At 38.0% G+C, this 17,976-nt stretch overlaps 1 protein-coding gene across 3 annotated transcripts in view; it reads right to left on the bottom strand.

The window, feature by feature from the left end:
• Positions 1–15,351, bottom strand: part of ZNF236 (zinc finger protein 236) — a 219,578-nt gene extending 204,227 nt beyond the window's left edge. The window contains exon 1 of one of the 3 annotated variants that reach the window (XM_069094982.1): positions 15,077–15,351. Coding sequence is in view for 2 of the 3 variants with exons in the window: in XM_069094979.1 (XP_068951080.1) it covers positions 15,077–15,131 (55 nt within the window). In the remaining variant the exon portion in view is untranslated. The remainder of the gene's footprint in view (positions 1–15,076) is intronic. The other 2 variants (XM_069094979.1, XM_069094983.1) reach the window with 2 other exon arrangements.
• Positions 15,352–17,976: the final 2,625 nt, after the last annotated feature.

Here is a 17,976-nt window from a genome sequence, read left to right as displayed (position 1 = left end):
CACACACAAACACCACACACACACACACACACACACACACACACACACACACACACACACACACACACACACACACAAAACCTCTGGACTCTAAAGTCTCTTCCAGGTCTAAAGTTATGATTCTATGAACCCCTCCATATCTTCTCATTCTGTGTAATTCTTATTCACATCTTTCCATATATACTCCACACAGGACCCTATCAATATAGCTAAGGTCTCTTCTTTGACAAACTCTTGGCTAAGAATATGGCACTTGGAATATGTAGCTGTTGCATTTGATTTTTGCCACATAATCAGCCCATCTCATTTTCTGGTTGTACATGTGTTTTTATGTCTTTTGGGGGGTGTTATCACGTGAAATCACATGTCAATCATTTTGGATAAGATGCTACCATTTTACACCTGTCTTCCATTGCCCTTTGAGTTGGATGTAATTTTGATTCTTTAAAAACATGGAGTTCCATGTATAATCAGGAAAATATTGATGTTTAAATGACCTTTTTTTTATTATGGTAGCCAAACTGGAATCCTTCAAAGCAATGTACAATTTCTCCAGTGAAACCTATTCAGATATACTACTCAGTCTGGAATATAGTCCATCTAGTGCCTGTCCAGCTCATTATATGGACCCAATGACATACTATATTTAAGGTGTCCAGCTAAGTAGAGAGGCTTATTCTCAAAAAAATTCTCATCAATTGTAATCCACCCATCTCAATTCCTGTTACACTTCTGGCCATATTTGTTCATTTACTTATCTGTGCCAGATGAATATAATGATGGGTAAGTTCCATACATCATCCAACTCCATATCATAGTTTGGACAACAGACATTCTTCCTCTTGAGTTTTGTTGTATGAATAGATGGGGTGAAATTTCACTGCAGCCTCCTAACCCTCTAAGGTCACTCTTATTCTGGACTCTTCATACCAGAAGTAAATGCTGAACCTACAACCCATTTCTCCCAGAACTCCTGGAAACTCTAGTTACCTCATCCCAGAAACTCCATTTTAAGGAAAGTACACATGCCAGTCACATTCCTCTTCAGACTTTAGTGACTCTTGGGACTTTTTACACCAGCAATGTCAAACTCAAAACTGCATGTTATCTTAGTTTTAAAATGTAGTATTATCTACATATTACCGTATTTTTATTTTGTTAAATATTTTACAATTAGGGAATGACATGAGATGAGGGAAATCTGTGTTTGATACCCCTGTTCTACACCACACTATGGCATCCTTCTCACCCAGGAAGGTCACTCTGCTTTTACAGCCTCACTCTGGAAGGGTGGGCTGCCATATAGCCCTTTCCTCTGATCGGTCAGCTCATCTCAGAATTCCATTTTAATAATTGATATATTGCTTGCCTTAACAAGGAGTGAGGGAGGGACAAGGAGGGAGATATTTTAGAACTCAAAATTTAAAAAACCACAAGCAAGTAAACCTCATCTTCATTATTCTTCAACCTCTATTCTTTAACACTCCAGACTTTCTCCACCATGCCACAATTTGAGCACCTTCTTTCTCCCCACCTCCCTTTGAGCCTCCTTTATATCCTATCTTTCTCCATTAGTATGCATGCTCCTTTAGGGCAGGGACTGTTTTTTCTTTTTCCTTGTTTTTGTATTCCCAATGTTTAGCACTGTGACTGGAACTCAGCATTTAATAAATGATTGTTGACTTATGGATATCAAGAAAGTTCTGCAAAATTCCAGGGGCTACCACAATCAGTACAATACCACCCAAAAACAGAAACACCTGGAGTCTTTCCCCCAAAAACAGAGCCCTTCCTCAATTTGGAATCTTCACTAGACTTTTTCCATGACAGTGTCTTGATGCCTTTGGTAAATATATCCTACCTGTTTTTATTCATCACCATATACTGATAATCAGAAGATCAAACAAAATAAATTCTATCTTTCAAAGTACGCTGTACAATTTTTTACATGCATTTTATAAGTCAGTGTTTTGTTTTATCTCGTTTATGTCAAATGAGACAGTATTTGTAAAGCACTTAGCCCACTGCCTGGTACATAGTAGACACTTAATAAATGCTCATTCCATTATTCCTACTGAATTAAATACTTCTTTATAATCAATAATATACAAAATGTTATGTTTTCATGTTCTGTCAAAACCTTAAAAAAGAATTAATCAACAAATTAGAAAACAATCTTATCCACCACAGGCCAATACTTTCAGTCACTAGTATATAATTTAATATTCATCTACAAAAGCAAAGGATTAACTGCAAATACATTCCCAGGCATCATTAATAATATATCAAATATCTAAAACATTACTGTGAAAATGTTAAAAATTACATTTAATGCAAAAAATTCATCAATTTAAAAGGCTGGACTATAATTTCTCTATACTTTCTAGTACTATTTCATAATTAAAAGCATAGTGTCCATCAAAAAAAATGCAATTAAGTTGTAGTCACTTCTTAGGTTTCCTAAGATTAAGGTCTAATATAGAGTTTCATCCTTTTGCCAAAATAATTTTCTGACAAATGATTGTGTGCAAAAATAATCCTAAACACCCAAGTCCAAGGATTTTAGCCAGTAATATATATACATACATATATTTTAATCTTAATCTAAAAAAGTAAACAGTGCAATAAAATGGGAAATCTGAATCTTGCCTGTCATTTTATTACCTATGTGACCTTGAATGGGTCACTTCCTTTTTTTAGCTCTCAGTTTTCTCATCTAGAAATTGATGGGGTTAGACAAGGCAGTTTTAAGTTCCCTTCCAACTCTACACTTAAGATTCCATGAAAATTCAAAGATGTAAAATCATAGGATAATTCTTTTCTCCCTACCTATACAACTTTGTGGTTATATCTCAAGTACTTATTTTTTATTGCAAAAGCTTATGTATCTGTTGAAAAACTCTAATATAAAAGCGAATCAGGTTAGATAGGATATCAGAGTTGAAAAAGACCTCAAAATTTATGAAATCTAATGAGTTCCTATACCTTAACAGGAAGCCTTTTATAACTTCGACAAAATGAATGAGAAGGTTTTTATTTGACCTTTTTCAAATGCCAGTGTTCAAGAAAACTTTTTGCAGTGATACTTCATACAGAAGCACTCTTTTAAAAAGCTGTTCTAAATGAGAGAAAAAATTAACATTTATCATCATTATCATCTTTTAAGTAAACTGCATAATTGGCTTGTCAAATAGAAAGTTAGGAAGTCCTGAGTATAAAGTCCACCTCTGATACAAACCAGTTATGTGGCCCTAGAAAGTTATTTAACCTCTGATTACATCAGGAAATTCTCTAAGACTAAGTTGCCTAGTAGCCCTTGATCTACACTAGAAGAGGCTTATCAGTAGGTAAGGAAGGAAAAAAGGGGAAAAAAAAGTAAGTGAAGCATAGTCAGCAAACTAATAAAATTACTGAATTTTCAGTGGTTTACCCAAATGACTAAAGTGATCTTACACCAAAAAAAATTAAAACTATTTTTTCAGGCTTCTGACACTGTAGCAATCCTAGATAATGCCTCTTCTTTTATCATCAATGAGAAAACTTTCTCATTATTCTCTTAACTTCTGACTCCTTTCTCAATCTCTTTTGCTTGATCCTCATCTACTTCCTACCTGTAAAACTTTAATCTAGACTCTCTTGTCTCTGTATCAAGGACAGGTAAACAAATGTCATAATCTAGGTGAATCCATTTCTGTTCTCCAAATGATTAGTACTTTCTGACTCTTCAAATTATCTTCATATATGATGTATGCCACAGTACAATGTAAATTCACTACGGAGAAAATTTATTTTTTTTATTATTTCTGTTTAACTAGAACCTATACACATTTCTTCAATATTCCTATGATTCAAGCAGGGGTGGCTAGGTGGAGCAGTGAATAGAGCACAGGCCCTAGAGTCAGGAGGACCTAAGTTCAAATCCAGCCTCAGATGTGTGACACACTTACTAGCAGTGTGAACTTGGGCAAGTCACTTAATCCCAATTGCCCTGCCCTCCCCCCTCCAAAAAAATTCTGGGATCTCATTAATGTGGTACTACTACTCCCTCCAATGGTACAAAATGTAACCCATAAATCCTGTTGCCATTATTACTTATTCCTGTATACAAACATTGTTCCTAAGGAGCTGACTGCCTCCAATAAAATCTTGTCACCTAATGCAGTATTTTCATGAAATTAATTAATGGCTTTAAGCAAGATGTACCTAACATCTTATCTTTTGAAGTAAGTCAGTTTATACTTTAGTTGTATATGGCAGCAAAATCATACTGCAAGTTACAGTCACTTTTAACAGCTCAACTGCTAACTACTACTATCCCCTAAAAAAAGTACAAGTAAACTGGATACAGCCAGAAGCCATTACTACCATAGCCTTAACCTTGCATGGCTGATCTTTGTACCTTATCAGAAAAAATAATAGTGAGACAGGAGCAAAATGGTAGCTGTAGTGACTCCCAACTAAGATACCCTCCTTCAAGTCTACCCATTTGGAAGGATACATGATTGCTTGCTTCCTATACCAAAATTTATGGACTGTAAGAATGTCTTCTAAAGATTTTACTTAGTTATCAGATCTGTAATAAGGAGCTCCTTGCCACACATACTTACAAACTAGCTGAAAATTTCTATAGGTGGTATTCTATCAATTTAGGACAACAAACAGAATAGATAGTGATTTGTCATGTGATTTCAAAATAAAAGCTTTTAAGAGTCAATTTTACATTGTTCCAAGACTCCCTCCTTCCCTGGGAAGTCTTCCTAAATTAAATTGAGCATTTTCTGAAAGCTAATTTTTTCCTACTTGAGAGGTAACACAGTTATGAAGAAAGTGCACTGAATTTTAATTCTGAGGAACTGTGTTCAAATCCCTGATGTACTGCTTAACAAGGTATGTTACCATTAGCAAGTCACTTTCCTGAGTCTCCAGTTTCATCTGTAAAATAAGGAAGATTTTAGTAAAACTGGCAAAGGAGACAAAACACAAAGTTAGTCAATACTGGGATGAGTTGCAAAAAGACAGGAACACTGTTGATAAAATTTTAAACTGATAAAACTGTTTTGGAAAACAATTTGGAATCATGCCTCCCCGCCTCATAAAAAAAGGTAACTACATTTCATACCCATTGACTCAGAAATTTCATTGCTCATATGCCCCAAGAGAGCCACAATGAAATGATGCTTCCATATATAGCAAAAAATTCTAGCAGCACTTTTTTGTAGTAGCAAAAAGTTGGAAACAAAGTTGGTACCCCATCAACTGTAGAATGGCTGAACAAATTGTGATACAAAATATAATAAAATATTACTGCACCAAAAAAAAACCCCACAATTAAAAGGAGTTCAGAGAAACACAGACTTAGAGCCAAGTATCAATAATTCCTAAAGCAGCAAGGAAGGAGGGGTTTTGGCATCAGGAAGACAGAGAAGGGATCATTTATATGTGTGGATTGGTTCTAAGTCAGGTGTAAGGAACTAATAAAGATTAGTTGTACCTTCAACTTATGACAGAACATACATTGGAGGAAGTGCAACTAAACTGTCAATGACTTGAGAAGTTAGTGCAACTAAACTGTCAATGACTTGAGAAGTTTCAAGTATTGATACTCCAAAACTTTCAGATTTGTCTTTTTATATTATAGGAAGTTAGTACCTACAGTGTAGTTATCACAGATCAAAAACCTATACAGTCTAGTCATTAATATCTTTGTAATAAACATGTTTCCCACAAGTTGACCTTTGCTTGTCTGTTTTGTGAATCAAGTTTTGTTTTCTTACATAAGACTACTATCCTTAAAGTTCATCTTTTTTTTTTAATGAATCATATTCATAAACTTCAAAGAAGTCCACAAGCCCTTATTAAGTGGTTACTAACCACTGAAGACTGTGCTAAAAGCTGGGGACACAATAAAAAGAAAAAAAAACTTGCCCTAAAGGAACATACATCCTCATGTGAGAGAGAAGAAATACAAGCAGCCTGCATTCTTCTTGCTCTCCCCCTCTGCCACTTTTCAACCCTCCCTCTGCAAGGATCATTCAGCAGAAATGCATTCTGGGATGTTCACATGAATTGTATTATGTCACCCTGTCCAGAGCCTTGTTGCCTCCCTCTCTTCACAGTCTGGACACTATGTGAACCTGTTCAACAAGAAACTGTCCTCTACCCTTAAATTCCATCTACTGTTTACACTGCTACTCCTCTAACTTGAATCACACTTATCCAATTTCTCCATTCCAACTATGCAGACTAGGTTCACTACCAATTCAGGTATCTAAATTTAGTTCGGACTTCACAACTTTGTGGCAATATCTTTATTACGGGGCAACTAGGTGGTGCAATGGATAGAGTGCCAAGTATGGAGTCTGAAAGACTCATCTTCTCGAATTCAACATCTCAGACACTAGCTGTATGAACCTGGGCAAGTCACTTAACCCTGTTTGCTTCAGTTTTCTCATCTGTAAAATTAACCAGAGAAGGAAATGGCAAGCCACTCCAGTACCTTTGCCAAGAAAACCCCAAAAGGGCTTAGGCAGAGTTGGACATGACTTAACAACATTTTTACTGACCTTTCTATACCCTATAAACTAACCAAAACCTTCTTTCTCCTCAAGGTTCTACCAATAACCCCTTGTCACTCAGGCTAAAAAACCCTACATGATTTGACTCTTCCTTTTCCATCACTCCCCTAAATCCAGTTACTAAATCCTCTTAATTCTACCTCCACATCATCTCTTAAAATTAACCCTTCTCTCTAATCATTTTTCCCCTCCCTAATTAATTCCATCATCACTATCCTGCCTAAACTAATAACTCTAATATTATTCATCTAACTGCCAAAATAATCTTCCTAATTTACAAATGTAACCATATTATTCCTATATTTAAAAACCTTCAGTGGTTCTCATAGGATCAAATATAAACTTTATAAATCAAGTTCCAACCTACCTTTCCCACCTTAGTCCACATTACCTTCCTTCCATGTCTGTGTAATCTACACTTCCATCAAATTGGTCCCCCAACTCCACACATCATTTTTCATCTATCCATGCATAGAATATGCTTTCCAACCTACCTATACTTTCTGGATTTTTTTCTTTTTTAAAGACTCTGATCAGATGTCACCTCTACCATGAAGTTTTCCCTGACATTCTACCCTGTGTTGACCACCATACCAAATTCAAAATGTTCTTCTCCTTAAATTTTTTCTAGAGGACTCTTGAATGGTTTTCATTGTACAAGCTGTGTTCTCTCTCCACCCATAAGGATGTAGACTCCTTAAGAAGCAGGGACTAGGTCATTTTTATCTTTTTACCCCCACCAAATGGTATAATGTCTTACACATTGTAGATACTTTAAAAAAATCTTTTGAATTAAACTTTATAAAATTGTGGAGAACAACTTTAACTCAGGTAGATATCTTCTGACACCAAATGTTTGTTTCTGTCAAATCATGCTTTACAAATATGCAATTAATTAAGTCAATCAACAAGTGTTTGTAGAAAATTAGCTTATTTTAATAATTTAATGCCTCTTTCCTCCCCCATAGGCCACTATCCAATAATAAAAAACAAAATAGAAGGATGGGTGGGATTCATAAAAGTTTACAAAGGCAGTAAGGTGATAATCACCTTGATTATCCATATGTGGATGATCTGAATTACATTCATCCTTGAAAATGGTGCTTCACTAGTTGACTAGGTGACATCACTAGTTCATCTACCATCTATTTACTCTTACTCCATTAGCATTTCTTTGTCAACACTTACCACTGGCTACTTTTAGTATAATTTCAAATGCAGTCCAGAGACCAAAAAACAAACACCAAAATAATTAATGTTCTTTTCCATATGTATATTCAGCTCCTACTAAAGTCCTTTTACTTAAAACTGTATAAATCCATCATACCCAAAGGAAACTGTGAGCCAGATGTGCAACAAGTTTAAAAACTGAAATGTAACTTCTATTTAGGCTACTACTTTGCTTTGTATTAAAAAATGATACTATCTATTCCTAGCATGAAGTAGAGATTAGGGTGGAATTAAAGAGTTTTTCAATTCTTCTAACCTATAGTTATATTATCATTTTCTTCAAAAGGTTAATTTTCTAAACATTAAACAAAGTAATCTTAGACTATTAAGCCTCCTATCTGACCTCTCCTCAGTCTGCTTTACTAAATCACCCTCATCACACCCAATAACTATAGGTGTCCCACAGAGCTCTGTCCCCTGGTTCTATTTTATTTTCCCTCAGTACTACTTCACTGGGTGATCTCATCAGCTCCCATGGATTTAATTATCATCTCTATGCTAATGATTCTCAAATCTACCTATCCAGGCCTAACCTCCCTACTGACTCCAGTCTGGCACCTTAGCTCCCTATTAGACAGCTAACTACACGTCTTAAACTCAACATGTCCAAAAGTGAATTCATTATCTTTCCCCAAAAAACCTCTCCCCTTCCAAACTTTGCTTTTACTGCCAAAGGCATTACCATTCTACCAAAGTCCCTCAGGCTCACAACCAAGATATGTCAACCTCAGTTCCTCACTTTCTCTCCTCCCTCCCCACCTCCATACCCAACCTGTAGTCAAGGACTGTCAATTTCACATTTGCAACATCTCTGGAATAGGTTCCCTTCTCTCCTCTGATAAACTCAGGCCCTCATTTCCTCACACTATTGCAATAGCCTGTAGTAGGTCTCTTTTTGACAAGTCTCTAGGTGCTATAAAAATTCTCATTTCCTTCACTTCCTCTAGAATTAATCACAGAAAATTTTAAGTCCCAGCCATGTAATACAATATTAATTGATTAATGTTCATGGAATGAAAGCTAATGTTATACAGCTACATAACATTTTTACACTTTTCTTAATAACAGTCAACTACATCATCACAAAAATATCCTCAAAGTTAATATAACGGAGATAGGGTATTATCCCATTTTACAAATGAGTAAACTGAGATTCACAGACACTAAATGACATTAGTCAAAATCACAAATAGTAGTAGGGACAAGACTAGAACCCAAATTTCCTGGTTTTTTCCTACGATACATAACTGCTGATATCAGACAAAACAAGTGGGAAATATGTATACATGCATGCTAAAGATAGGGTGAGTTGGAAAAGCAAATAATTTTAAAATTCTTATTATAACTGCTATCATATTATCTCATACTATATTTTGCAACATAAAATGTTTTACAAACATTAAAGCACTATGTATTATGTTAGCTAATTATATTATTCTTAATATCAGTCCATCCAGAGTTGACAACATAATGACCTTTATATTATCTGTCTTACAAATATTGTTTTATAATTCTTTGTGTCACTGTTCTTTTAGGAAGGAAAAGGATAGGGATTGGACTAGGGATTTCAGTGGTATAGGAAACTCCTAAGAAGGAATAGAGCACTGGTCCTGGAATTAGGACCCCGGGTCTCAGACACTTGACACTTACTAGCTGTGTGACCTTGGGCAAGTCACTTAACCCCAACTGCCTTGCCTTCCCCTCTCAACAGCCCCTGCAAATGCAATGTTAGATGATACTGTTTCCATAAAGGGCAGTTCCCTTAAGAACAATATTCTAAAATAGGTAATTGGCTGAACAATGTTATGACAATTTTACATTTTAGTGGGAAAGTTTGGCTATAATTAGCAATGATATCACAAGATGACATTTGTTGGAATAGTGTTATATAGGATATGCCTACATATTAACTGACAGTTAATTATCAATAATTTTCTGGTAACTATCATTTGTATAGTCCTCCACAGTTTATAATAAATTTTCATATCTATCTTATTGGATTATCATAACATCTTTGTAAGGTAAGCAAAATAGGTGTTATTTATACCCAGTTTAAAGATTAGGAAACAGAAATTCAGCACAGTTAAGTGACTTGCCCAACATCACTTATCATTAGCAAGAAGAGGCAGGCCTTGAATTCATGTCTTTCATACCAAGTCTAGTGCTCTACTTTATTTTACCCTTTAATTTCAAAAAAGCACATATACTTTATCACCATAGGAATCATCCATACTTATCATGAAATCCCAATTAGAAACTCAAGGGGAATGGGGCAGCCCATTATAAGTTTTACTGTAACTAATTTTTTCTTGTTATATGAATATTTCAAGCTGCTGAACTTTTTATTTTGCTGCTAATTATACATAGATACATACACATACATACGCACATGTGCGAGCGTGCACACACACACACACACAGCGCAATGTGGAATAGTAGATAGAGCTGGCCTCAAGAGTCAGGAAGATAGATTCAAACTCTGATTTTGATATACAATACCTCCCACCTCAGTGACCCTAGAGTCACTTAAACTTCTCAGTACTCTAACTGCAAACTGCAGATAAAGTGCTGCCCTGCATTGGTAGAGATAATTTTCACCTGGTATTTTCTTGAACCAAGAAATCATGGATCCAATCCCTTATCACCTACACCTATGACTATCTCTTGGTTCCCATTTTCTGTGGCTGTCCCTCATGTCTTGGAAGGCTCTCCCCTCCTCATCTACACCTACTGGCTTCCTTGGTTTCCTTTAAGTTCCAATCAAAAATCCATCCTCTGCAGGAAGCCTTTCCCAACCCTTCTTAATTCTCTAATTCTGTTATTCCCTATTTATCTTGCAGATAGCTTGTTTGTACATGTTTGTTTACTTGTCTGCCCCACTGAATTATGATCTCCTTGAGAGCATGTTTGTTGTTGTTGCTTTTTTGGGGGGGTTGCTTTTTGGGGGGGGGGGGTGGCCTCTTTTTGTATTTCCAGTTCTTAGCACAGTGCCTGGCACACAGTAGGCACTTAATAAGTGTTTACTGATTTACTGAATAGACAATCTCTGGGATTCATTCCAACTCTAGATCTATGATACCCCTTTGCTTTTGCATTACGTTTCTGAATATAGACACTTTTTAAAATCTAATTTTATTTTCAATTCTAAATTCCTTCCCTCTTTCGTCACCTTCCCAATGAGAAGGCAAGAAAAACAAAACCTATTACAAATATAGTATAGCCATGGAAAACAAATTTCTGCATTAGCCAAGAAGAAGGGGAAGGGGAAGGGAAAGGGAAAAGGAAAAGGAAAAGGAAGAAAAGGGAAGGAAAGGCCCTTCAATCTGCACTGAGTCCACAGGCTATCTGGGGAGGTATAGCATAATTCATCATGAGACTTTTGTTATGATGGCTAGTTATTGCATTGATGAGAGTTCCTAAGTCCTTCTAAGCTAATTATCTTTACAATATTGTTATTGTAAATATTGTTCCTGTTTGGCTCACTTCATTTTTCATCAGTTCATACATGTTTTACCTGTTGTTTTTTTCCCTGAAACCATCCCCTTCACCCCCTTCTTATAGCACAGTAGTATTCCATCACTTTCATATACCCTAACTCATACAGCTACTCCCCAATAGATGGGCATCTCTTCAGTTTCCAATTCTTTGCAACCACAAAAAGAGCTTGTTATAAATATTTTTGTATATATAGGTTTTCTTCTTTCTTTGATCTTTCTGGAGTATGGACCTAGTAGTGGTATTTCTGAGTCAAAGGGCATAGATATGCTCAGTTTGTTCCTTATCTGGGTATAGTTCCAAATTGCTTTCCAGTTCCATCAACAGTGCGCTAAAAGTACCCATTTTCCCACAGGCATTCCAGTATCCATCTTTTTTTTTGTCAAGTTGGACAATCTGATGTGTGAGATGGTACCTCTGAGTTAGTTCATCTGGTATGAGATGCTATCTCATGTTGTTTTAATTTGCATTTTTCTATTAATTATCTAGAACATTTTTTCATATAGCTACTGAAAGCTTGGGTTTTTCCTTCTGAAGACTGCTTATTCATATCCTTTGACCATTTATTAATTGGAAAATCACTCTTATTCTGATAAACTTACCTAGTTCCATATATATCTATATTTATATCCCTATATTTCTATTAGTGCAGCCTGAGACTGTATTATTGGCTTTTGGCAGCCACATCACACTACACTGTGTTGCCTCACACTAAGTTTTAAGGCCAACTGAAATCCCTGTATTTCTTTCTTAGTACTGGGGTTAAGTGCAGTTTCCCCAAGTCTTTAGAATCGTCTCTTGTAAATTTCATGTTGTTCATTCTAGCCTACATAGATAGTTCTGAAACTTGATTCTGTCATCTAGTATATTGGCCATCAAATCTCACTTTCCATATTTTTATCCAAGTCAATGATAAAATGTGAAACAGGAAACAGTCACACACAAGACCCTGAAGAACATTTCTAGAAACCACTCTCTATTTTGAAATATTAATACCTTTGGGTAAAGTTGTTCAATCAACCACAAACTGTACTATCAGCAGCAAGGCACAGCAAATAGGAAACTAGATTTACAAAAATAAAGACCTAGGTTCAAATGCCACCTCAGACACTAGATATGTCACTCTGGACAAGGAGATTTAACCTGTATGTGCTTCAGCTTCTTCATCTGTAAAATGAGGAACCTGAACTCAGAGGCCCCTAAAGAGATCTCTAAATCTATGATTCTAATCTGTAATTCAATGAATTTTCACCACCCTATGTGCAAAAGTATCACAAAAGATGAAAAATACTTGTTTCAAATAATCTATAGCAATCTCATTAATTCCAGTCTAGTAACTTTATCAAAAAGGGGTTGAAAAAATTTGTTTTATATGATTTGTTCATAGCAAATTCTTCTCGGTTCCCGGTGATCTCTCTCTTTTTCTAAGTGCTCACAACATATGCTTAATAAACCACTCTAGAATTTTTCAGGGAAAAAGTTAAGCATAGTGGGCTGTAGTTTCTAGACTTCCTATCTGAAAAATCAGAATACCAGCATCTCTTCCATTTTCTAGAATCTCTCCTATCTAATGTTCTACAATGGACCTCTATTTACTTGTCTAAAAGATGGCAATACCCAATCTCTAACTGAATCAACTAACAATAAGCTATGGAAGCCAGGAATTTTGGCTACCAAAAAACGCCTATTCCTGCTCATGGGTATGGCTCTGGATACCCATTCATAAGTCTAACCTCCGGGGGTTTCAATTAACTTATCTATAAAATTCAGAGATTGTGTTAATAAAGATCACTACAAGCCCTTCCAGCTTTAAAATTCTAAGATTCTTCCAAATACCATTAACTTGCTTCAATACAAAGCCATCCTACAGAGCATTAACAAAATATTTACACAGGCTAGACTTAAAACAATGACATAAAGACAACTAAAGCAAAGTAAATGAAGACTGGGGTCACAGAGAGGGAGCTGTGTGTAGTTCTTTTTGTACAGGTCCAAGCAAACATAAGCACTCTGAGGATGACGAAGAAAACAAAACAGTATCGGAGTACAAGAAAGCATTTTTTTAATCATTTACACCAGTAAATTTTGAGATCGATTATCACAAGTGTTAATTAGCAATTTAGGAGAAGTCCACAACAACGTCTTTTGGGTCCAGACCTGCACTTTGGTGGTGTGGGGAACTCCCAGAAAACAAATTCTTTCTATCAAGGCAGATAAACAACTATAATTTCAAAGTTGATTTGGGCACTGAGAACTATGTGTCCTAACCCAGATATCTTTAAACTTGGGTCTTCCTAAGACTATGCGTTGTCTCAAGCTGACTCTTTACACTAAATTTCTGGGCCTAGAGAGGTTTATTCTGTTACCAGTTTTAAATTTTACGAATTTATCTTTCATTATCAACACTTAAGACAGCAAATAACAGCGGTCTTGTCACAACAGTCATTTATTTGGCACCTACTATGTGCAAGATCAGAGCTCAAACCAATGAAAATTCCTAAGTGTTAACTTGCAAAAATAGCAAAAAGAACCAAATCAACAACTGATTCACTGGATCAAAGGATGCAATAATTATGCAGTACGCAAATCCTTATCCCACACAGAAATCGTTCAAAGTTTAGTTCCAGTAAAGTTATATATCCTTAAATTAATTAACAAAAATGTCCAACTCGTTATTCTGCGATTCAAAATCTTAAAGTAAATAACGAACGGCACTCTGAATGCCTTTTTTTTTTTAAACAAGACTTTAAACTCACATGATTGCAACCTCCAAAGAATAAAAACTAAAGTCGACATTTTAAAACGCGGGCAATAATTTCAAAGCAAGCACTGACCTTAAAAAAATAAAAACAAAAACCTTTCCCCAGACTACATCATAGATAGTTAATGCGGCTACTAATTGTAATTTTAAAAAATCCAAGCAAAAAGGACTGGGGGGTGGGGAATGGGAAACAAGAAAACTAAGTGGATTTTTCCGGGGAATCTCAAGAACAAGAAGGGGAGGGGGCTAGCTATCCAATACTTTCATTATTATTTCAAAGAAAACTTTCAAACCAGAGAGCCTGCCACCTCTGGGGCGCAAACAAGAGTTGGGCAGCGAGGGTCTAGGCTCCTCCTGCAACTTCTGCCATTTGTTTGAGGCAAAAAGCGCAGGGTGGGGGTGAGGGAACGTTTGGAGTGTGATTAGTAACAAAAACACAGTTCAAATACGATCACCACTCAAAGAAATGGGAGAGTGGGAAAAAGGACGCTGGGATAGGTGAATAGGAAGCCGCCAAGCGAACAATATACTCTAAGGCGAGATGGTGGGTGTGGAGTAAGGAGAGTAGGAAGAGGAAGGACCGAGAAACGAAAAGACTAAAGGCCCGCAGCAGCTACCGAGGCCTTCGAACAACTGAGACAAAAGTAGGGCCAGCACCAAGGCTGTCTCTGGCGGAAGGGCCTTGACGGTGGCGACCCGACCAGTGCGGTATCATTCCGCACCCTCCCTGCTTCCCTCCCTCCCTTCACCGCAGTCAGGAGCGGCGGTGGCGGCGGCGTCAGGAGCAGCCAGCGAAGCGGTCGCCACGGAGGCAGCCTCCCTCGCACAATGGAGACGAGTTCGGATGCGGCCGCCACCGCGCCTCAGTGCTGGCCCCGTCCACATCCGGGGACTATATGCGCGGCGGAAAAGCACGTTTCTCCTGCAGACCCCAGCCCCACCGAGCCCTTTGGCCAGGCCAGACCGCTTTGGGGGTCGCCAAGGGATTTATTGGGCTCCTCCCTGGCCACCTTACCGGTCTCGCCGCTCGTTTTGGTCTCCTTCGGTTTCGGAGGACGGCCCCGCGGCATAGTTCCCCGGCAGTGGTTTGATGGGGTAGGGCGGCTTGGGTGCAGCTAGAAAGGGGGCCGGACCAACCCCTTCACACAGTGTGTACACACACACACATACACACACACATACACGCATACATACACACACATACAGACATACGGGAGAGAAGGAGGTGGGGGCGCGCACGCGCGTGGAACACGCCGCGTGAACGCGGCGCGCACCGAAGGATGGAGCGAGCGGGAGGGGGCGGGGGCAGGGGCGGGGAAGAGGTAGAGGACGTTAGCAGTCGCGGCCTCTCAGGGTTGCCCCCTCCCCTCGGCCTAGACTGGTCATCCGGGTATTCTGAAATGCTCCAGGAACTGGAGGCTCCGGGCGGAGAGCGGGTTGGTAGGGGCAGGGCTGACTGACCTCTGGGAATTCCTAGCCCGACGGGCTGCCTTCGGGTTGTCGGGAGCGCTGCATGCCGCTTTGCTTTGGGGAGGGGGACGGGCAAGTAGGTGCGACTGGGATTTGGTGCGCCTGCCCCAGAAGGCTCGTTGGCTTGGACGGAGAAAAGTGGGGAAGGCTTAACAGTTGGTCCCTTGTCAAACTGCGGGGGCCACCCTGAGTAAGGTTGAGGGGCGTGTGGGCTAAACGTCCGCCCCCAGCCCCGCAGACCACGGCTTGGCGGAACCATGGATTCCGTCTCAGGCTGCGCTCGACTTGGAACTAGTAGAGCCTTGGAATCCGCATCCTCCTCTTCTCCCTAATAAGTTTGCTTAGGCATAATTGCCTGGCCAGCGATATCGCTAGTCTTATAACCTACAAAATGGACTAAGATACATTCACTCGGATGTAAAATTTTTAAAATGTCACAGTTGACAATGGTGTTTTTTGCATCTTATTCATCCTTACATTCAAGGACCTCTGTAATCTGATACCACCCCTTGCCATCCACTCCTCCAGTTGCATCCAGTTTTAAAACACTTCGATTTTCAGAGTTCCGTTTGTGTGCTTTTCTCTGACTGCCTTTTCTTTTCCTGCTCAATTTCTACTTAATTCTAGTGCCTTCCCTCGGTGGGAATTTATAGAGTGTTTGCATATAATTATTTGCATGCTGTCTCTCCCATTGAGGTTAAGGATTATTTTTTGCCTTGTTATCCCAGGCATGATGCCTGGCATGTAGTAGGCTCTTGATTAATGTTTATAACTGAAAAACTTTAAAACCCAATTTAAATGATACTAGATTGTAAACTTCGTAACAATGACTATCTCAACTACACTTTTTATCGTTGCCTTCTCCTAAGTACCTTGCAGGCTGTTCCCAGCTCAAAAAAAATCAGTCCTTCATTCAAGAAGTATTTTAAGTGCCTATAGAAGTGCCTAAGAAGCTAAGTGCTGGGGACACAGACAAAAATCAAACAGTTCCTGCCCTCAAAGCCCTTAAGTGGGGGTGGAGGGACACATGTACACAGATAATTAAATACAAAACATAAAATAAAAACATTCTTCAAAGGACACTAGTAATTGGGAAAATCAAAATAGCACTTGGGTAGAAGGTCGAACTTGAAAGAATATTATTTCCTTCAATACCTATAACCATTCACCTTTCACATAGCAGGCACCTGGAAAATGTTGGTGGATTTAATTTAATTGTATGTCAACTATCTACCAAATGTCTGGCACAAAATGTAAGGGGAACAAGGGAATACCGTTGTTAAGTGCCTGGTGCAAGAAGAAAGGTCAATTTGTCTGGAAGGGAATGACAATTTTGTACAATGATGGGGAAGTCATTGAAGAAGTGTTATAGAGCTGGAAGGGTCTTGGAGATTATAAAGTCCAATCTCACTCTACAGATGAAAAATTGACATCAAAATTATACAGCTATCGAGAGATTGAATTAAGGAGTAAACACTCTTATCTTTTAACTCCCACCTTCTACAACAACACATTCCCTCTTTAGTAAGAAAAGTTGAAATCACAAAGTAAATCGTTTAATGCTAAGTGAAACCCTCTACTATCCTTCCCACTAGATGAAACTATTACATGCACAAATGAGGATGCTCTTGTAACATAGAGTTTCAAAACTGGGCAATATGAATGTAATTATGAAGCCAAAACAATTTGCATATTATTTTTATTTTCCCCTTTGAGGAAAATAAAGCAGTACTGTTGTGTGTTTGAGTTCAAACTAAAACTTCTTGGTTTTATCTCTAGTTCATTGAACTCTGACTTTTCTAACTTTAGTAGATCAACTGCAGAAATTAATAAAAGATGAAATATTTCATGTATTTGAGTCCTTTTTTTAGTGTTTGTTATTAACTTTCAGGGTTTATACAAATATCAATGTTTTCGTGCTATGATTAAATAAGTGAGAGTTTTTTGGTAAAGTATGGGTTAGTTAAATTAGTGTTTTGCACTAGTACCTAGCAATAGTTTTATTTTTTTTTAAAGCAATTGGGGTTAAGTAACTTGCTCAAGGTTACACGGCCAGTTATTTTGTGTGGGTGCCAAGTATCTGAGGCTGGAACCGATCCTGGGTCTCCCAATGCCGGGCCAGCGCTCTTACTCACTGTGCCACCTGCCCACCCCTGCAATAGTTTATTTCAAAGAATAACTGAAAAACTCACAATTTATAAGATTTCTCAGTTTTTCTGAAAATAAAGCCTGGGGGTAGTGAAGAGGGATGGCTCCCAATAGGTTCAGCAGGAACTCTGATCTTATCTTAACACCAGAGAACCTTTGATTCAGTCTGGAAAGAATTCAGTAGGCCCAAGCTAACTTGGAGTCAGAGTTGTAAAAGTTTATTGTACGCCTTACAGCGGGCAAGGATCTTTAGGGGACCTGCAACCTTAAAGGGATAGAATTAAGATTTATATAGAA

This window comes from Petaurus breviceps, unplaced genomic scaffold, assembly GCF_028583685.1.
Source record: "Petaurus breviceps papuanus isolate PSGF00001 unplaced genomic scaffold, PetGlider_PUasm1.0 224, whole genome shotgun sequence".
NCBI classification, from domain to species: domain Eukaryota; kingdom Metazoa; phylum Chordata; class Mammalia; order Diprotodontia; family Petauridae; genus Petaurus; species Petaurus breviceps.
The sequence above is the reverse complement of the archived record's forward strand: the minus strand, read 5'-3'. Positions and strand labels throughout refer to the sequence as shown.